Source organism: Phascolarctos cinereus, unplaced genomic scaffold (genome assembly GCF_003287225.1).
Source record: "Phascolarctos cinereus isolate Bilbo 61053 unplaced genomic scaffold, phaCin_HiC Scaffold_4;HRSCAF=312, whole genome shotgun sequence".
Classification (NCBI taxonomy): Eukaryota; Metazoa; Chordata; class Mammalia; order Diprotodontia; family Phascolarctidae; genus Phascolarctos; species Phascolarctos cinereus.
The window spans coordinates 156668076-156689479 of NW_027555847.1; the positions used below are offsets into that span (position 1 = coordinate 156668076).

The following is a 21404-nucleotide window of genomic DNA, read 5'->3' on the forward strand; positions in this document are numbered from 1 at the left end:
GACGATTCTTGGCGAATCCTGAAGCAATAACCTCTCTCTTTCTCTTTTCCAGTGGGTGAGAAAATCTCGCGATAGCGATGTGCCGGGGACGAGATGGGACAGTTGCGAAGTCTATTGGGCCTTCCGGCTCTCAGCGAAACTTATTGATTGGTAGAGGAAGTGTCAGTTTCCCATTAAATTCCTCCCCACGTTGGCTGTCCTGGAGGTATGTTGGTTTGGGGCTTTTTACGGCGTTGATACCCGGACCAGGGTCCTGACGTCTTTATGAAATAGTAGCTTTATTAACTGATCTAAGGAGATGTAAGGGGAAACTGAGGCATTGAGTCATCCAGCCTGAAGGGGTCGGGGATGGGGAAAATACTTTCCATTTACGCTGTATTTTGTAGTTTACTAACGAATGTTCAAGTTGTTTCTATTTAATAGAATATAAGCTCCTTGAGGGCAGGAACTGTTTCCCCCTTCTTTTTTTCTTGCTTTTTGTATGCTCAGTGCCTACCACTGCCTTGCCCCACTTTAATCCTGGTTAATTGAATGAATGAGTACGTTGGCTGGGATTCCAGGTCTCTGAAGCCCGGGTGTGGAAGGCCTTGTTGTTGCAAAAAGTTGCCCCTTGCTCCAGCCTAATGTTGTTACCCCAACCACCCCTCAGCCCTGACCGGGTTTGGCTTTTCTCCTCCCAGGAATGCCCTCCCCAGTTCACTTGGCGCTAGGAGCTGGCAATATGAGGGTAGGTAGTTCACTGTCCCTTCTTTGAAGTATTTTATAGTTTGATGAGGGATTGGGGTAAAGGGGGAACGAAAGCACCAATAACTAATACCAGAGAGTGAGAGAAATGCGGTGGGGATAGATCCAGACAAAGGACTGTGAATTTTGAGCAGGAGAAGCCACTTTTCAGCTGACGATAGGGGTTTGTATTTAGGGAAGACTTAATGAAGGAGGTATCCAGTTGGATCTTGAAGAAAGTGAGGAATTTCAGGAGCTGTTGGTGAAGGGAAATGGTTTGTGTAAAAAGTATGGAACATCTAAGGAGAAAAGTCCAATTAGGGTGGAATGTAGAATTTGGGAAGGGGAGTAGTGACATGTTGGAACTAAATTGTGTAGAGCTTCAAATGCTAGGAACAGGAGTTTATACTTTGGAAGGTAACAGGGAGCTACTAAAATTTTTTAGGTAGCGGAATACTGTAATTATAGTGATGCCACAGACAACAAACACTGAAGCATCTAAGGGAGAGGCTATACAATGGAGGAAGGAAGAGCCTGTAAGAAATGGTTATAATCATCAAGATGAGCAGAGATTAAAGTCTAAACAAAGATCAGATTGAGAGAGGAGATTGGAGAGGTGAGGCTGGGTGCCAGAGATGTTGCTGAATCAGAAACAACAGAGTTTGACAGCTGATCGAATGTGTTGGGAGTCAAGGTTAGGAGCCTGGGAAACTGGCACTATTACTGGAGAATTGAGGGTGCAGGTTTACAAGGAGAGGTAGTGAGTTCCAATAGGTTGAGTTTGTAGTCCTGTAGAGGCAGCAGGCTAATGGGAATATAGACATGGAACTCAGGGAAAATGTTGGAGTTGGAAGTAAAAAATTTGGGAGTCATCAGTATTAGAAACGATCTTTGAAACCATGGAAGTAGATTAGATCATCAAAGTGGAGAGCTTAGAAAGAGAAGAGGAAGACATTCACATTTAAGGCCTATTGAACACATCAACCTGTTTTGCCTATTTTTGGGGGGGGTGAGGCAGTCGGGGTTAAGTGACTTGCCCAGGGTCACACAGCTAGTAAGTGTTAAGTAAGTCTGAGGCTGGATTTGTACTCAGGTCCTCCTGACTCCAAGGCCAGAACTCTATTCACTGCGCCACCTAGCTGCCCCATGTTTTGCCTATTCTTAAGGCTCAGCTCAAATGCTACCACCACCAGAAAGTAACTTTTCCTGACTGCTGAGAAAGGACTTTGATGTTAAAAAAAAAAAGAAAGGCTTTAATAATACTTTTTAAAAAAAAATTCCTGGGGCAGCTAGGTGGCACAGTGGATAGAGCTCAGGCCTTGGGGTCAGGAGGACCTGAGTTCAAATTCAGCCTCAGACACTTGACACTTACTAGCCACGTGACCCTGGGCAAGTCACTTAATTCCAATTACCTTACCAAAAAGCAAAAAAAAAAAATCTCTTTGTAGCATATTTTGCAGTTTTTATCCATATAGTCTTTATAAAGGATCCACTCAATACATGGGAGGCTTTCCTCTCATTCTTTTACTATCTTGTATCTTGAGAACAGCAGTGTCTCACTGTCTGTAATATGTAAGTGCATTAGAAAAGTACAAAGAAAGTGCTTTATGAGGTCTGTAGAAAGATTATTACCTACTGGGGAGATTAGCATAGAAGATCTAGTTTTTGAGTTGGATTTTAAGAGAGGAATTCAGTAGACAGGAAGGAGATGATTCCAGGAATAGGGAAAAGTAGGAACTAAATTCTACAAGCACAGATGATAAGAAGCATAATTTGGCTGGCATGTAGAAAATATCGAAGGGAATAGTAGATAAAACTGGAAAGTTAAGGAGATACCACAGTGTTAAGAGCCTTGAATACCAGGCAACAGTTTGAAACTTACTTATTAAGTAAGAGGAAACTTCTGAAGATTTTTGAGCAGAGCAATGACATGACCAGATTCTGTGCACAGGACCAAGATGACAAATATGAAAGATGGAATGAATAGTGGTGCCATATTTAAGGCAAAGAGAATAATAGTCTTCTTTTGAACCATATTAAGTTTGAAGTCGTAGTGGAACATCCAAGTAAAGATCTTCTACATTGGCGATTAGAAATGCAGATCCAGAGCTCAGGAAAAAAAAAAAAAGTTGAGGCTAGAGCTAAACATTTGAGAGTCATCTGAGTAGAGGTAATAGTCAAAGTGTTGGGATTGTATGAAGTTGCTGAAGGAAAGAGCAGAGAGATAAACGGAGGAGCTTCCTGGGAACACTCAAGGACAAGGATGAGATGCTAGTGAGGAGGATGAAAGATTGTTAAAGAGGTGGGAAAAGAAGCCAAACAATATGGTATCAAGGAGAAGCCAGAGGTCAAAGGAGGAGGAAATATGTAGAAGTAGGGGTTGATCAGATAATCCAGACAGAATCAGAACATTGAGAAGTGGGAAAAAAAATTGGATTTCTTGATTAGGAGGTCGTTGATGTTTGAGAAAATAATCTCAGTAGAGTGGTAGAGATGGAAGCCAAATTGTGACGGGTTGAAAAGAGAATGAATGGCGAGAAAGTAAAGGGAATAGCCTGGTATATTAAAAAGAGCACTATAAATCAGGGGTTCTTAACTTTTTTTGTGTTCACCTTTGGCAGTCAGATAAAGCCTATGACCCCTTTCTCAGAATAATGTCTTGAAATACATAAAATAAAATGCATAGTATTATAAAATATTATTTCAGTTATTGAAAATATTAGTTAATAATAATAGCTGTCATATTATAAAGAGTGTTAAGGTTTGCAAAGCACTTTACAAATATGATGTCATATTATCCTCTCAATAGCCTTCTGAGGTAGATGCTGTTATTAAATCCATTGTACAAAGGAGAGAACTGAGGCAGAGGTTGACTGACCCAGGGTCACCCAGCAAATAAGTGAGGCCAAATTTGACCTCAGGTCTTCCTGACTGTAGGCCTAGCACTGTATCCACTGTGCTACTTAGCTGTCATTCCCTGTATTAAAATTTGATAACCATTTTGAAATATAGTTTTCAAAGTATCAAAAAATATATATTCATACACACATATATATGTGTATACCCTCATTTGAAGACCTGTATGACATTCAAGAAACCTAAGTTCTCGGGCAGCTAGGTGGTGCAGTGGATAGAGCACCGACCCTGAAGTCAGGAGGACCTGAGTTCAAATCTGGTCTCAAACCAAACACTTGACACTTACTAGCTGTGTGACCCTGAGCAAGTCACTTAACTCCAATTGCCTTAAAAAAAAAAAAGAAACCTAAGTTCTAATACAGTTTGTGTTACTAAGTAGTCACATGACCTAGTAAATCACTCCTTTTACTGGGCCATTTTGTAAAATGACAGAGTTTTAATAGATAATCTATAAGGTCCCTTCCATCTCTAACAACTCATTTGTATTAGAGGAAGAAGAAAAGATATCACAAGAGTAATTAAATTAATTTTTATGTTAGGAAACATTTAGCTCAGTATATATATATGGAGAGTGAAAGGAAAGGAACAACAGGAAAACAAAAAAAGCAGATATGGAGAAAAAAGAAAGCTCTGAAGAGCAGATCCAAGCATGGGAGACAATGAAGGGTTTTGATCTCCCTTTAAGAGTTATTTACACACTGAACAAACAGTTCCATCAACTTTGGGTTTGCTGCCTGTTAAATGATTCCTTCGTGTTGCAAATTTTTCCTTAGGCAAAGGATACTTAAAGCTTTATTAATAGGTGGGAGAATATAAGGAAAAAAGAAGCCTGGAGTAGGAATTAGAAGGCTTGGATTCTAGTTCCAGCTCTATCACTAACTCGTATACACCTTGGACAAACCATTTAATCTTAGTTTGGAAGCCTCAGTCTCCTCATCTGTAAAACGAGTGGATTAGACCAGAAGACTTCTTAGCCTATCTTTAAGTTCTATTCAGTGATGCTATACTTTTGATTTCCAAAATGGCACATAGGTGGCACTCTTGTTACATAATTAGTGGGCTTTGCTGAGACTGCTTCTTGCCCAGCCTATATTTGTTTATTCAAACCCATCTATAGGTGATGGTTTTTTATCAGTCAGGAAACAAAATTGTTTATATGCTTGGTTTCTCTGAGAAGAGAGTTGTAAAGCTTTTCTCTTCCCCAATTTTGTTTTTGTGCTGAAGATATTTATATATATATATATATCCTTTCTCAAATAGCTTTCCCCAACTCATGTCAGTAGGAATAGGAGCTAAGTAATTGGGTTACAAGTGTTAATGTGATTTTTTCATTGGTACAGGAAGCTTTCCAGGTAGAGTTTACTCTGCAATGAAGAATGGCACCTTCTCTGCAACCTATAATCATAGAGATTTGCCTGGGGTGCTCTCTGAATTAATTTTCCAGGAGAGGGGTAGTTACTTAGCCTCATCTGGCAGCCCTTTTGGGACTTGGAAGGTGGAGGAAAGAGGTTACCCAGCTATCAGCTTTGACAAGAGCACCGCAGTGTAAATTGTCGGAGGATTGGACTTTGTCGGAGGCAGCAAGGCAAATTCCCATGTTAGGTCATTAAAGCAGTTTGTATCCAAGGACATATGTAGCAACCAGCCAAACTGTCTGCTTTGCTTGGTGGCTTCAGAGTTTACCATGAGGAAGATTTTGACAAGAATGAACTTGGGGTTCCCGTGGGGAGGGAGTTCTCAGAAATTCTGACTTGCAATGCCAGAATTTAAACCGCTCCACTGGGGCGGGCCACTGCTATTGTCTTGTCCTTCTTTCCCAGAAAAGGGCAAGAAATATGGATTTCCCACATCATAATTTTGCCACTGATTCCCCAGGCAAAGCCTGTTTTTCCTAAATAATAATAATCATTCCGGGCACTAGTGCAGTACGTGAGCTTGTAAGGGTATAATACAACTTTTAAAACGTTACTTCCTTGTTATGTCTTAGCAAGTGGACACATGTGACCAAGCCTACAGGCTCCGTAGCCTCTGAGGACTTTGTGCTGGCTTCCCTGCCAGATGATTCAATCATTGTCTAGCTTTTATTGTTCCTCTGACTTTTCTTCTGGCAAATGAAATAACAATTGAAATGAGAGGAGGGGCGGCCTTGGGTTCAGCTTCTAGCTTAGAGTACTGCTGCTGCTTTTAAGGAGTGGGCTTATTGGAAACCCATTTCGGATTGAATTTTGTATTTCTGTGCATTTGAAGGGTCAGATTAATTTGGAACAAAGCATGAATTGGAATGAAACTCATGAAGGTACCCTTTTATTTCTGAGGTCTTAAGCTCTAGTCTATCCCTTCCAACATCACCCCCAAATCAGTTCTCTGAAACCTGTAGCCTAGAAACTTTAAATTTTATGGAGGAAAAAATGTATTCTGGGGCACAGAGCCACATTTTAAAAATGCTGATCTTATTGGAGTTCACTCCTACTCAATCCCTGCTTGGGCATTTTTGCATATTTGATTTGAGGCCTCTAAACTCAGGAGTTGTCTGCCTATATGGAGATAAAGTGTGAAAACAGGCTGTACTCATGATCTCTGCAGCAGATTCAACTCTAGGGTCCTCAGAAAAACTCATTCTCAAATAAAAATAGCTTTGACTTTTATGTAAATGGAACTGTTCAGAAATTCACTTGGTTTCTCCCTGAAGGCCCCAAAATACACTCTGTGCATTTATATAAATTTAGGAGGAGTGCAGATCTCTAATAAATTAATTAATACTGCCTTTCTTTGAAAAACTGCAGCCCTTTAGTTGAAAAAAAATGAGTAATTAAAAAAAACCACTTTGAGCAAATTAAAACCAAGAGATCATCTGACAACCATCAAATTGTCAATGATGGGAAAATTCAAGGTTGGAGGGACTGTCAGAAGACAGGCCAACAGTTCACAGCTGGAGGAGCTGGGAATTGTCCAATTCTTCTGGAAAATAATTTGAAATTATGCAAGAAAACTTGTTAAATTGTTCATAGCTTTTGATCCAGAGATCTTACTCTTTCAGTTTATGCCTCAGGGAAGTTAATAACATTGAGAAAAGACCCATATGTGCAAAAATATTCATAGGAGCATTATTTGCTATAATGGAAAGCAGGGAACAAAATATGTTCCCTACAATCAGGAAATGGCTTAACAAATTATGGTATATAAATAAAATGGAATTGATTGTTCTATAAGAAATTCTAAATAGCAGTAATTCAGAGAAACATAGAAGAACTTGTGTGACGTCATGAAGTAAAGAAAGCATACATACACAATGACTGCAATAGTGTAAATAAACCTCAAATACAGTGTACAATACTGGTAACAGGCAATTAAAATTAAAGTACACGTCATTTTTGTTAGTAATAACTAAACTAGGTAAACTAAAAAATTGGAAGGTGACATGTCTATCAGTTGCAATTCTGTTATTATCTATGACTCAACTGTTTCCCTAAACCTGAATGTGTAGGGGGTGGACAGGAAAGAATTTTTTTTGGGGGGGGTTCATATTTGTTAGGAAGTATCTAGTGTGGTAAGATAAAGTTTTGGTTTTGATTTTTTGTAATGTGTCCAGACCTGTGATTTCATCAGCCAGGCAGACGGTTATAGTGGAGAGCAAGTCAACCTTGGAGTCAGGGAGACCTGAGTTCAAGTTCTCCCTTGATCACATACTCTCTATAGATGTCTCTTAACCTCTCAGTGCCCCAGGCAGCCCTATGAGAGTATAAATTACATGTTGCTGGTCTCTGTTGTCAGAAGACATTTCCATACCAGGAACTCCCCAATTAAAAAAATTTAAATCACAACTAAATCAATAAATTAAAAACATTTTTTGTTACAAAGAGAAACTGAGGTATGCATTTTGAATATCCAGTCTGCCAGAAACCTTCCTTGTCTATACTCTCAAAATTTAAATTTGCCTGTTTCCTCAAAGTTCAGTTTTATCATTTTTGCCAATTTAGTGGATATAGTGTCTTAAGTTTTACCTGTTTTACATTTTATATGATTGTTAAAGATTTTTAGGAGTCTTTTATGTAGTTATCAATGATTTGCATTTCCCCAAAGCCTTTTTAAAAATGTTTATTTTTTACAACTATTTAATATCCCACTTTCCTACTGCCATTATTGAACAGTGAAAGAATGAAAAAAAAAAGAAAGAAATTCTCACAACAAATCCAACAAAACAAATTTCCACATTGGCCATGTACAAAAATATCTCATTCTACATTTTAAGGCTATTTCTTCTCTAATAAGAGGTGGGTGGTGTTGAGATCGGAGTTGGAGAGTGGTTCAGGTGTGAAAGAATTCCCTTAGACCTCTGTAGCCATTGGTGATGAGTTCAGGCAGCCCCAAGAAGGTTGAGGTGCTACCTGAAATGATGAGGAATAGATGTGAGGGTTGTAGTGTCCTGAAAGAATTCACTTGGACAGTCTCCAAATTAAAGAAAGGCATTTATTGAGGTGATGCACCCAAGCAGGCCTGCTCCCCATGAGATAGAGCCTCAATGGGTTCTACTCCATGTAGGAGATAGAGCATAGGCCACAGGCCCCGCTCCACTAAAGGAGCAGGGCAGCCCCTGCTTCCTGTAGGAGACAAAGGCAGTTAGCCAGGTCAAGGGTATGGTTTAAATACAATTTTATGGAACAGGGGGAAGAGGACAAGAGAATGGGAGGAGCAAGCATAGCTCCAAAATGCCTGGGATATCAGGTAGTCCAGAGGTGATAAGCAAAGGGAACAGGAAAGGGAGGGGAAGAGTTGTTCTGGAATTGAGGGTGCTTTGTGAAAGCACACAGATAAGTCCACCGTAAGGGCTTCAAGTTATAGTCTTCTTTGGTCACTTTTCTGACTGGTCACATCCTGCATCCTGTCTCTTGTCTCATGTCCTTCTTGCTCCATCTGCCTCAGACATTCTTTTCTACTTCATCAGGTGGCATGTTTCATCTTCAGTCTTCTGGACTTATGGTCTGTCATTTCGTTCATCAAAATTCTGACGTCTTTCAAAGTTGTTTTTCTTTATAATTTTGTCATTGTATAATTGTTCTAGTTCTGCTCATATTAGTTCATAACAGTTTACTCAGTTTCCCCCAAAACTATCCATTTCATAATTTCTTATGGAATAATAATATTCCATTATGTACATTCTTATACCATAATTTGTTTAGCCATTCCCCAGTAGGTGGACAACCCCTTAGTTTCCAGTTTGAGGCTACTTCAAAAAGAGCTGCTGTAAAATTTTTGATACATGGAGGTCCTTTTCCTCTTTCTTTGATTCCTTTGGATTGTAGGCCTAGTGGAAGTATTGCTGTGTCAAATGGTATATGCCCAATTTAGTAATTTTTGAGGCATAATTGCAAATCGCTTTCTAGAATGGCTAGACCAACCAACTGGGCTTTAGTGTGCCTATTCTCATGCAGCCTCCATTTTTTATTTCTTCTTGCCATCTTTGCCAATCTGAGTGTGATATGGGACCCCAGAGTTCCTTTAATTTGCATTTCTTTAATTATTAGTGACAGCATTTTTCATATGGTCATCGATTGCTTAGACAAATTCCTGTAAAAACTGCCTGTTCATATCCTTTGGCCAGTTGTATGACGCTCAGTCTTAGAAATTTGAGTTCATTCCTTAAATATCTTGGATATGAGACCTTTATCAGAGAAACTTGGTACAAAGATTTCTTTCCCAGTCACCTATTTCACTTCTACTTTTAATGGCATTTGCTTAGTTTGAGCAAAAACTTTTAAATTTTCTATGATCAAACTTAAACATTTTATCTTTTGTGATCCTCTTTATTACTTATGAGTCAGGAACCCTTCGTCTTTCCCTAGAACTGAAAGGTAATTTTTTTTCCTACTCCTCTAATTTCCTCATGTCATGAGATGACGTGAGAGTCATGAGATGTTGTTCTATACCTAATTTATGTCAAACTGCTTTCCATTTTTTCCATCAATTTTTACCAAATAGTGAGTCCTCAAGGCCTTTTCTTATAGAACACGACCTTCCTGAATTTCCAAACCTGGAAATAAGGATTGTTTGTGCTGCAAAGTATCAAAGCATTCTTGGAAATTCAGGAAGGTCACATTCATTTCTTAGCCAAAAACCAACAACAACAAAAGCCTTAGTTTCCTGGAGGAGACAGCATGCTATACTGAAAAGAACATTAGGCTGGAAATGAGGAGAGACATAGGTTTTCTTAATTTTTTGTATTTAAGACCCTCTGTAATCTGATTCCCACCAATCTTTTCAGCCTTATTTAGTAACAATCCCCTTCATGAACTCTGCATTGGTGTTCCATTGCCTATCTCTCACAAAGCTATAACTGGGATCGTTTCTAAGAAATTTAAAGGGCATTAATAGTACTTCCATTCCTTCAGCAGTGTAGAAACAATGGAGTTTAGCACTTATTTATAATGAATAATTAGTTAAAACAGCTATCAAATAGCATTTCTCACTCTCCCCCTAAGACTCTTTCCTTGCTCCTTCAAACCCTTCTTCTTCATATAGGCCTCAAAGTTTCTGGGTTGCAGAGGGGTGGATCTCCCTTCCTAAGAGTTGGTTTTAAAGCATATTTCATGATGCTTGTTCTAGTAGCAAATAGTTTTAGTCAAAGTTCTAAAACTTCTCCCATCTTCCCTGCCTAGAGCACCCCGGTTAGCCATTCAGCTGATCTGCATTGCCAGGGTCATTGTGAGCTCAGAATCTTCCCATGTCTCCACCTTGCCGTCCACAGACTTTCCACTCAGCAGCCTCTAACTCAAAAAATCTATCCTTCCTACCAGCCAGCAATCTTCTCATTGCCTACTTTGGATGACTTCTAAAGTTTCTTTTAAAATTCTGCAAAAACTTTTCTCCCTTCTAAGTATCTCCCTATTTCTCTTTACACCTCTTTCGTATATTAATTTTCTTCTGATTCTCTGTTCAAGTGTTTGAGGAATACCATTTATGTGAAAGACTTAATTTGAGGACAGTGGTATGAGGCCTGGATTGGGAATGAGATTACCCAGAGTCCAGTCCTAGCTCTACTTAATTTTGGGGAAACTGACTTTGAACTGTTCTTTTAGACTAGTTGTCTTCACAGGACACATCTAGCTTTATGAGCCTGTAGGTCTATGAGCAGAGAGGACCTGAGGTGATGTTGGATTTGATGATGTGATATGTTAGAATGACTATAGTTGTTCATTCCCAATGCCCCATTAGTTGGTTAAATCAAACTAACTTTGAACCTAAGTAACTAGATCATGGTTTTAAGTAATTGTACAGGACTGCTGTAGTTTGCTGAGTAAGCACAATATATAACAATGTACTATCAGAAGAAACATCCTGAACCTTTTATCCTGTTCCAATAGATATTTCTTTGCTACAGTTAATTGTCTGTACCCTGTATCACATATATCCTGTTTATGTAGATGTCTCATCAGCTCCAGTTAATTGTCTCTACCATATATCATTTATATCTTTTTAAAGCAGATGTTTCTTAACTGAGTTTGTTTTTCTGTACTCCCTTGTTCCTGTACCTCATTAGTGTAGACAATCTGAATAGAGAAAGCATTTCCTTTGATTTTGTTGCTTTTCTGTATAAAAGAAGCCTTAAAGTAAAATCTAGTTGAGATTATCCGCAGATGCTTTGAGTGCATCTTTCTAGCAAATAAAAAAACTGGTTTACTTTAGCAACTGTTTTCTTGGGATTTTTCCTTTTGATTTCCACAGCACCTCTCTCCCCATTTACCATTATGGTTCACAATGGAACTTCTGGGCAGCAATCTTTATCTACTATTTATTATCTGGGTGAGTTCAGACAAGATCCGTTTATCTGTGAAGTGAGTTGGTTAAACTAGATGAACTCCACAGTCCTTTCATTGTGATCCTGTGATCCTAGGATCTGTGAGAGTTCTGACCCCTTGGGCTAATGGGAGAAGTTCATAGAAGGTTTTTTCTTTTTTTTAAAGTGTCCTCAGTTATAGTTTATAGTAGGAGTGGGAAACTTGTGGCCTCGAGGCAACATCCCTGGTCTATAGCTTCTATTCTCTCTAATTTAGACTTGCTGGGCTTCATCCCCCTTCCCATGCCAGAGAAATCAGAGACCGGTTTACCACCATCAATAGTGATCTAAATTCTTTCTAATTAGAGGTTTGCTTTCACTGTCCTCTTGCTGACCCTCATGCATTCATTACCCATATTTTAAATATTTAGCATGTTTCAACCTGAGCTCTTCAGCCCTAAAAGAAATCTAAGAAATGAGTAATATGTTGAGGCTAGGATCCCCAGGAAGAAAGGTCCATTATTTTGAAATCAGAAATAGGATCATGGTTGCATTGGACACTAGAAGTCATATGAGTATAACATCCTCATTTTATAGATGAAGAACTAAGGCCCAGAGTGGGGAGTTCACACATTAATTTGAAGGGACACAGGACTAACAAAAACTGATTTCCATGGAGCTTTACCCTTTCCTCGCAGCAACATGTGAGGTATTATCCGAATTTTAGAAATGAAGAAAATTGAGGTTCAGAGACCTGTCCATAGTCGTGCAATTAGTAAATGGATGAGCTGTGGTTCAAATTCCAGTTTCCTAATTCTACCTCTTTCTATTATACCACTAGAACCTAGTCTCCTGACTCACAAATTTAGGCTCATTTCACTTTTCTATATGGCTACCCCTGTAAACACAAAGGAATAATATTGCATGTCTCCTTTTTCATTAGGATTTGAGGTTGCTGGCTGGGAGAAGCTGTAACTTTAGATAGGCACACAGTACTCTATTAAATGTCTTGCCAATTCACAGTCCCTACTGTGCCCCCTCAAAGGGCTATTCAGGATGAGTATCAGCTATTGTATGTTATGATAAGAAAAGCTGAGATGAGGAACAGGTAGGAATTAATTCTGGGAGACAACCAAGAGCAGAATTTTCCTGGTGCATAGTCTGCCATCATTTGCCTTTATTCCCAAGTATTTGCCCTGTCCTGGAATTACTTTGTATGTCCCTTTTTTATATTTTGTATTTACTTACGGGTGTATATGCTATTACATTAGTAGAATGGAAGCTTTTTTGATTCTTTTTATTTTTGTTTTTGTGTCTCCTGTGGTAAGCACAATGCCTGACATATAAAGTAGGCGTTTAATAAATATTTATTTAATTAAATCCTGCACTGCATATTAGGTATTCTTTTCTAAGTCAAAAAAGGGTGTGTTTTTTTGCCAATTACATGTAATAACAATTTTTAACATTCATTTTAAAAAATTTTGAGTTCCAACTCTCTCCCTCCTTCTCCTTCCCCTTCTTGAGAAAGCAAGCAATTTGATATAGATTATATATGTGCAGTTTGTATATTAGGTATTAACCAAGTGATTATCAAATAGCGCTCACCAAAAGTTTTGTTCTTCTTTATGTAACTTCCCCATACACTTTTTTCCATTAAATTTCTAGGTGGACCATGTCTCTAAGAGCATGTGGCTTTATCATTTTCCGAAGACCTTGCGTTCCCAAAGTGGACAACAAAGCTATTGAGTTTCTCCTGCTTCAGACATCATATGGAACACATCACTGGACTCCTCCTAAAGGTGCAGTGTGGGGCAGGTTAATGACAATTAACTACAGTTATCTCTTTCCCATCACACCTTTCCCCATTTCAGTTTCGATATTTTGTGGGTCAGCATAAGAAATTAAATGGGAATTTGGGGGGAGTTTTATTGAAGCCACAGACAACATGCGAAGGCCAATAGATGACACAGAAAAAGTTGAGAAACTCAGAAATGCATAAAATATATGTATAGTATTTGTATAATATCAACAGGTTTTATCTTTTAATATCATAATAATTCAGACTTCTGCTCTGGTATGAAGGGAGGGCCAAAAAATTTTACACATATTTTCCAGACAGTGCCCTTAATCCTCACAATATAGAAGGGATAACTGTAGTTCCTTGGGAAGCTTGAAACACAAAGATCTTGTGAATCTTCTCTAAGCCTCTGAAAGGAGGCAGAAGGTGAAGATAGAGGTGAGGGTAGATTTGCCTTTGATATTTTTCAGATGGGCAGACTGAAGTCAGAAGATGCCAAGTGAATTTTCTAGAGTTTCACTGCCAGCCAGTGGCAGGGATGAAAATAGAATCCAACTATTATCTCCTCTAGGATGGGGACTGTGTCTGTTTCACATGTTTTGCCTAACACTCAGCAGACTGCTTTGTGTGGTTGTTGATGAGCATGGCATAGTGGGCTTGGGTTGGGGATGGGTTAGGACTAGGAGAGCTTTGCTCTTGTCCTAGATTTGGTATTTTCCAGCTGTGTAAACTTAGGCAGAAATGTTTCGTTTCTCTGGGCCTCAGTTTCCTCATCTGATTAATGAAGGGATTGGAGTAGATCATCTCCAAGGTCCTTTCCAGCAATAATATTCTAGGGTTCTGTAAAAATTTTGATAAGGTTCTCTTAACTTTGCCACTTGAACTTCTTAGAAAACTGTGCAAAAACTCAGACATTGTGGCTTCTATCCAGGGAGCTTCTGAGCTAATTTGTGTTAAGAGTGGAGTACAGAGATAAAGTATGATGGACTTGAGGGTAATTAGGTTCACTGTCGTATTTATTTAGAGCCTCTTGTTGGAAGCACAGATTGTAATGAGGGAGTGTTGGGGAGACTGTTTGGGAACTTCCAGTTCTCATGTGAATATGTTGTTTAACGTTAAGCCAAAAATGCGCAATTGAAAAACCAATGAAGGACCTGGAGAATAGATTATGGAACATACTGCCTTCTTTCACGGCAGAGAGGCAGATATGTTAGGACAGGACATCGTATGCCTTGTCAGATGTGGTGAATGCTTTTGCTTAATTATTTTTCTTTTTCACAAGCAGAGTTCCATCTGAAGGAGAGATTGAAGTAAATGTGATATAAAGACAAAAGCATCCATAAAAGTTTTTTTTTTAATTTTGAGCAGAAACACCTGAACATTAATCTAACCAAATCATACCAGATCTAGGACTGAATGTTACCTGGAGAGTTGGCTCTGCTACAGTTGGGCTTAATGATTCAGAGGGCTGAAAATTGGGTGGTCTGTCCATAATAATATACATTACCATTATAACTGGCATGTAGATAGTCCTTTCCATTGTACAAAGCATCTTGCATCTGTTATCTCATTTTGTCCTCAGGCGAGCCCCCTGAGGCCCCTCCTGTACAGAGATGCCTGACTTATATAGTCAGGTATCTACTTCAAGAGATGAATGAAGTGACTTACTTACCGGTTACCACTCAAATAGGAAGTAATAGAGCAGAGACTAGAACCCAGATCTTCTGACTCTAATTTGGTAATCTTTCCATTGGAATACACAGGTGGGGTCAACATAGCTCCCAGGAAAGTGTGACCATTACTCCTGAAAAGTTCATAGAAGAAAAGAGTGGTCAGGAGGTATTTGAAAGAAGCATGGGCCTATTCTGGGACCATAGATTTAACAGTGAAAGAGACTTTAAAGTTTTGTAGTCCAAATTCCTCATTTTGCAGATGAGGAAATAGGCCAAGTGAAGGTGAAATTACTTACCCAAAGTTGCTTAGGTAATATCTGAAACTGGATTTGAACCCAGGTCCCGTGAAGCCAGATTTTATACTCTTTTCATGATACTGTGCCACCCTGTAGATGAATGGAGAAATCAAAAGGAGAAATAGGACATTTTAAAAGTAGTCCAGGTATGAGGTAAGAAGGCTTGGCCCAGGACTCTAGATCCAGGATAGAGTAGGAAAAGTGCTGAGAGTGCCCCTCCACTCCCCTCTCCCTCAGCTGAAGTGCCCCCTTTTTGGCCACACCTTTCCCGAGTCCTGCAGTTGTGTGTATACATTCTCATCACTATGCACTTAGGTTGCATATGTTTACTTATCTGTGAACATCTTGTATCTCCTTCTCCTTCCCCCTCCACTACTCTAGGTAGAATATCCCTGCCTTAAAGTCAGGCACAGTTTCATTTTATATTCCCCTGCACCTCGTACAAGTCCTAGCACATGGCAGCCTCTTAATAAATACTTGTCAATTGGTTGATCCCAGCTCTGCCACTTATTAATTGTGTAACCTAGGGCAAGTTGCTTAATCTTTTGGTTTCCTCTATAAAATTTCCTCCCTCTATAAAATGAGGGAGTTGCCAGAGAAGTCAGAGATAGAAACAGAGGACCAATACAACCACAGCATTCATAGCCTCACTCTCACAGTAGCAAAGAACTGGAAACGAAGTGAGTGCCCAGAATGGTGCTGTGCAGCAAGAGGATGAAGGTGAGGAATTGAGAGAAATGTGGAAAGATTTGTGTGAACTGATACGGAGCAAGTTAAGCAGCAACAGGAGAACAGTATAAACAGAGACCACCAGTGTGAATGAAAAAATGGAAAAACGAGCAAAAGTCGTGGAGTACAGATGATGAAACTTAACCCTTCCCTCATGAAAGAGATGTGGAGCACTGTTAGGCCATGGGCACAGTACACATTTGTCAGATGAGGTTACTCTGTGGGAGGTTTTGCTTGTTTTTCTTTGTCGCAAGAGAAGATTCATGGGGGGGTAGAGGGGGAGAGTGAAAAATGGCTTATATAAAGGCAAAAGGCATTAATCATACATTTGAAAAAATAGAATAAGATGAGGGTGTTGGAATAGATGACCCCTAAAGTCCCTTCTGGCTTTAAATCTTTGGTTTGGACAGCAAGGTTTAAAGGAAAAAGCCCTGAACCAGGAATAAATAAACCTGGGTTGTAGTCCTGCTTGTGGCACTAACTCAGTAACCTTGGTCAATTCCCTTCAACTCCCTGAACCTCTGTCTCCTCTTGTTTAAAATGGAGGTGTTGAACTGTGTGATCTTCAAGGCCTTTCCTGCTAGAAGAGTCTATGATTCTGTGAAAGGTGAGCCGTGGTGCAGATGTCTGGAGCCTAAAGACCAGGATGGGAAGGCACAGAGAGCCTGGCTACACAGCAGAAAGAGAACAGTGCAGGAGCACTAGAGGCAATGAAGAGCAGGCTATTGCTTGCAAATCAAACAAAACTAAAACCAAAAAACTAGTTTGAAGAAGATAGAGGAATAAGATCAGTGAACAAATAAATATAATTTAAGTAGCAACCTCTCTAATACTTAAGAGGAGATGGAAGGAAGTTTCCGAAGTCAGAATATCACAGAAACCAACTCACTGTGTCCATAAATATAAAGGAGAATGGTTATTAACTGCCTTGGGACCTCTTAAGTAACACCGTATAGTGGCATTTCTATAAATGTCCCAAAGTGCTCTACAGTCAAACTACTGAAAAGCTTAGTACTTAACCCATTCAGAACATGTTAACTGGTAATCATGCCAGCCAGGAGATCAGGGTCCCTAGCATTGGATTATCTAAAAGGGGGCTGCTGAAGAAAGGAAATGAGTCATGGGTTAAACACCCTGGTGTAGGGGCAAGAACTTTGTGTCTGCAGCCAGAAGACGTAGGCTTGAGCACCAAGCCCTGGTGCCTATTAGCAGTGTGGTCGAGCAAGTCACTGAGCGCAGGTTTCTTTTATCTGTAAAATGAGGGTGATAATTATTACATTACATGTCTCACAGGGCTATTGGGAGGCTCAAATGAGATGGTGCATACAGAGTGCTTTTATAACCATAAAATGCAATGTAAATGTAAGCCATCTTCCCTGGGTCCTACTGGGAAGGCTTATAACTGGATGAGTTGGTTTGAAGGATGGGTACAGGATCTGCACCTGTGATTTTATTGAAAAGATGAGGAAACACCCTTTACCAATGCTGGTCTGCACTTTTTCTACAACACTAATTCTAGAGTAGCAGTCATGTCAAACTCCCATAGAAAGGAGGGCCACTAATCCGTACATGAGGATCCCTGCCGGCCATATAGTGATGTAGGTTGTTTGTTTTAATTTAAACCTGATTTTATTTGCATAAAAAGTGTTTTATAATTATATACTTCCTGGGTTTATCTTGACAGGTACACTCCCAGGTATTTTATACTGTCTATAGTTATTTTTAAAATTCATTTTAAACTTAAATACATAATGACAAAAAAAGAACATTTCCATGTACATAGCACAACATAAAAAGAGAATTCACTATAAACCATGAATTTACATTTCACACTGTTTACTTTTTTTAAGTGACTTAGTTTTAAAATGTAATGTTACTTTGTTACATTTTTATTTAATGTTTTATAATTACATTTTAGGGCAGCTAGGTGGTACCTAGCTAGGTAGCAGCTAGAGCATCAATCCTGGAGTCAGGAAAACCTGAGTTTTCCAGCATCAGATACTTCCTAGCTCTATGACCCTGGGCAAGTCATTTAACCCTGTTTGCCTTAGTTTTCTCATCTGTAAAATGAACTGGAGAAGGAAATGGCAAACTACTCCAGTGTCTTTGGCAAGAAAACCCCAAATGGGGTCACTCAACTGCAATGACTGAACAATAACAATAACACTTACGTTTCAATCCAGTTCAAGTTGCACTAGGGAGTCCTGAGGGACTGTGTGATTTATACCTCTGGCCTAGAGCTCTGAGAAGTTAAGTACCTTGCTAAGATTACACAGCTAGGATGTGGCAGAGACAGAGCCTGAACCCAGGTCTTCCTAGTTCTGAGTACATGGTTCTTCAAAGAGAATTTGCTCAACCCGGCAGAGCCAGGGGTGCTCGTTGGATCATGAGTTCTTAGGTGAATTTCTCCACAAGGTGGTCAGGAATGGGTCCAGAGAGTTGGGAAGCTAGATGTGCTTTAGCAGATCTTCAACGTCGGGACTTTGGAGTCAGCATAGCTTCTCTCCGTGCACATTCTCCAAAAGTCCTGAGAAGCTTCCCTGGGCTCTTGGACTTCCCATGACTGCCAATCGTGCATGAGTGAGTTGGGTGGCATGGCATAGAAATGGCAGCTGTAGATGTCTTTACTCTTCCAAGGATCCCTGATTGGCACTGTTTTTTTAAAACCATCCTTTCTCCCAGGTGAGACATGAGTGGGTAGAGTTTGTGGGAGGATGGTGTGAGAAAGGACCCTCCATCTCCAAAGGGCCACTGTCACTGACAGCCCCCCTTGCTTCTCTGCTTGCTAGTGGTTTTACTTAAGCCCTGCTGAGCTTGGCTACAGTCTGTGTTCCCACAAGAACTTCCCCTGTGAATACTAAATCTAGATTTTCCCAGGAGGAAAAGTAACTTAGAAAATGCTTTTAGTACCTGCTTGAGAGCTGTCATTATCATGGTAAAGCCCAGTGTTTGGGGCTGCGTCTTTGGCCACAGGACTACCGGTGTCTGTTGCCAGTACCAACAGCATTTCCCCATTGACTAAAGGTAAATTACTTAACTCTTCAGGGCCTTAGTTCCCTCTCTGCCAAGTGGAGACTGAAGATTGTTTGAAAAATACATCTAGCTCTCCAGAGGAAAAGTGATTCTTGTTTGTTGGAGACTCAAAGCAGTTAGGACTAGCAACATTGTGTCTGAGAAATGTTTTGGTTCACTTCCATTCAACAGACTTTTCTTAGATGGCTAATACATTCCAAGACCGTCTGCTAAGCTGTGTGGAGGGGTTACAGAGATGGGGAAATCACAGTGCCTGCCCTGAAAGAGTTTACACAGTAGTTCTGAGATAGTGGGACACAACTGTAACACAAAGCAAGACGTGATCAGTGCCGTGAGAAAGGTACAAAGTCTGTGGTAGCTCGCTCTCTCTCTCTCTCTCTCTCTCTCTCTCTCTCTCTCTCTCTCTCTCTCTTCATCTTTGACTTAACATGGGAGTTAATAATCTTAGACACATTTTAGCCAAGAAATACCCCATTGCTATTCAGATGCAATGTGGCATAGTGGGGAAAGGGCTGAACCAGCAGTCATAAGACACCCCCCCCCCATCAGAGTAGAGACTAATGGTGGAAAGAATATTAGCTTTGGATCAGCAGACCATGGTTTGAGCCCTAGTTTTGCTCCTTATTAGTGGTGGGGGCTTGGACAAGTCATTTAAATCTATAAAATGAAGATAATAAGACCTATGCTGCCAACCTCAAGAAAATTTTATTGTGAAATTTTATTGTGAAAAATCCTAGAATTTCACCACAAAAGGGCCTGTTAAAACGATCTGTTTTAACTCTTTTATTTTACATATAAGGAAACTCAGGCCCACAGAAGTTAAGTAATTTGTCTGTTGGGGTCAAGAAGTGATTTAGAAGCAGGACAGGTACCTATCTTCTAGTCCAGTGTCCTTTCAATTCAGTTTAAATCAAGTATATGAACATTTCTATGTGTAGTGCAAAGAGCATGCAAACCTGATTCTGAGTACTTGGATCGTTCCTCACAGGGCTGTTTTGGGGAAAGCATTTTGTAATGTCTAATGCGTTAAATGAATGTGAGCTATTAGTCTCCGTAAACTGCAAAGATGGCAATAGCATCCCTCATTAAACCAACTGAATTAGGAAATGCCTCACTTGGAATCCATTTGAGACTTTTTTTAAACTTCTTCCTTCTCTTCTGTCACCAGGTCATGTGGACCCAGGAGAGAGTGACTTAGAGACAGCTTTTAGGGAGACCCAGGAGGAAGCTGGCCTGGACGCCAGCCAGCTGAACATCATTGAAGGATTCAAGAGTGAGCTGAACTATGTAGTCAACAGCAAGCCCAAAACAGTTATCTACTGGCTGGCCGAGGTGAAGGACTACAACGTGGAAATTCGGCTTTGCGGGGAGCACCAGGCCTACCGCTGGCTGAACCTAGAGGAGGCCTGCAAGCTGGCTCAATTTAAGAATATGGTGACATGCCTCAGAGAAGGGCACCAATTTCTTTGCTCCAACACACCTTGACCCCAGGAAAGAGAAGGTCTTTTGAGATCCCCAAGACTCAGCCTACTGAGGTTCTCAGGTGTCTCTTCTGAGACCAATCCCCACCCTGGTTAGATTATCCAGTCCTGCAGTATAGGGAAGCTGAAGCAACCAATGAAATCAGGCTAAGCTTTTTAGGTCAGAGCAGATGTCGTGGTATTGAAATGAAAGAGTGATATGGAAATATATAAAGCCAAATCTCTTTGCTCATGTATCTGAGGAATAAACTGTTAGAAATTCAGTTGTCATTCATTTTTTAGTAATTAAAAGTGTGGGGTTTTTTTCAGTGTTTAGGGTTTATTAGCCTATGGTAGTGAGTATAGAGTTAGGGAAAGTTAAAGTAGGATGCTCTTGGCATTGGCCACAGTACTCATTAGAAAGCACCAGGCTATGTGATCTTGTGCTCTCCCATCAGGTCCTCCACCCACACCGCAGGATCCCTGAGGTCAGAGGGTCAAAACTTAGATAGACCCAGAAGACCCACAACCCAGAGTTCTGGACCTGAGTCTGTAGAATTCCAGTCAGGCATCTTAGTATGTCCTCTTATTTTTTAATCCTCTGGTCAAGTTTGATTCCTTGGAGCCCAGGTGAAATGTAGCCTGTCTCTGAGAATGAGAATATGTCTTCCACCGCCAAGGAAAGTACCATAGAATAAAAGAATCACAAAAGTGAGATCTGGATAGGAGGTTAGAGATCACCTAGCATAATCTCTTCATTTTATAGATAAAGGAAACTGAGGCCAGAAATACATCCTTCTTTTCCCCAGAAGGCTTCCCCTTTGCCTTTTGCAGAACCTGAAGTCCTATGCTTTGTCATTCTTTTGAGTCTTCAGGATGTTTTGGTTATCCAGACTCTGCTCTTAGTGTACAGTTACCCTTGTGGAAGTGAACAACTTAAACATTTATCATTTATTAATAATTGATTTGGAGATTAGTTGACAGTCAAAGGGGTAGGGGGTGGGG

General features: G+C 40.0%; 1 protein-coding gene and 1 long non-coding RNA gene across 3 annotated transcripts; one reads left to right on the forward strand and one right to left on the reverse strand.

Moving 5' to 3' along the window:
• Positions 1-52: 52 nt before the first annotated feature.
• On the forward strand, positions 53-20683 carry NUDT2 (nudix hydrolase 2). Of its 2 annotated transcripts, none has more exons than XM_020966913.2 (3): positions 53-205; positions 13076-13209; positions 20108-20683. In XM_020966913.2, the coding sequence occupies exons 1-3, from the start codon at positions 78-80 to the stop codon at positions 20422-20424; spliced, it is 579 nt and encodes a 192-aa protein (XP_020822572.1). In that variant the 5' UTR covers positions 53-77; the 3' UTR covers positions 20425-20683. The 2 variants fall into 2 exon arrangements, with proteins under 2 accessions (XP_020822572.1, XP_020822573.1); XM_020966914.2 differs by lacking the exon at positions 53-205 and adding an exon at positions 680-727.
• LOC110194533 (uncharacterized) lies at positions 7726-16647 on the reverse strand. The gene is made up of 3 exons (XR_002320721.2): positions 15178-16647; positions 14881-15012; positions 7726-8024 (listed from the first exon to the last, which is right to left on the reverse strand). It is a non-coding gene; the product is annotated as an uncharacterized LOC110194533 (long non-coding RNA).
• Positions 20684-21404: the final 721 nt, after the last annotated feature.

Bases quoted from the DNA above. Each gene is read 5' to 3' on its own strand.
- NUDT2 (XM_020966913.2), top strand. From the start codon at position 78: ATGTGCCGGGGACGAGATGGGACAGTTGCGAAGTCTATTGGGCCTTCC. The intron at 206-13,075 runs GTATGTTGGTTT...TTAAATTTCTAG, and splicing joins CCACGTTGGCTGTCCTGGAG to GTGGACCATGTCTCTAAGAG. The intron at 13,210-20,107 runs GTGCAGTGTGGG...TTCTGTCACCAG, and splicing joins TCACTGGACTCCTCCTAAAG to GTCATGTGGACCCAGGAGAG.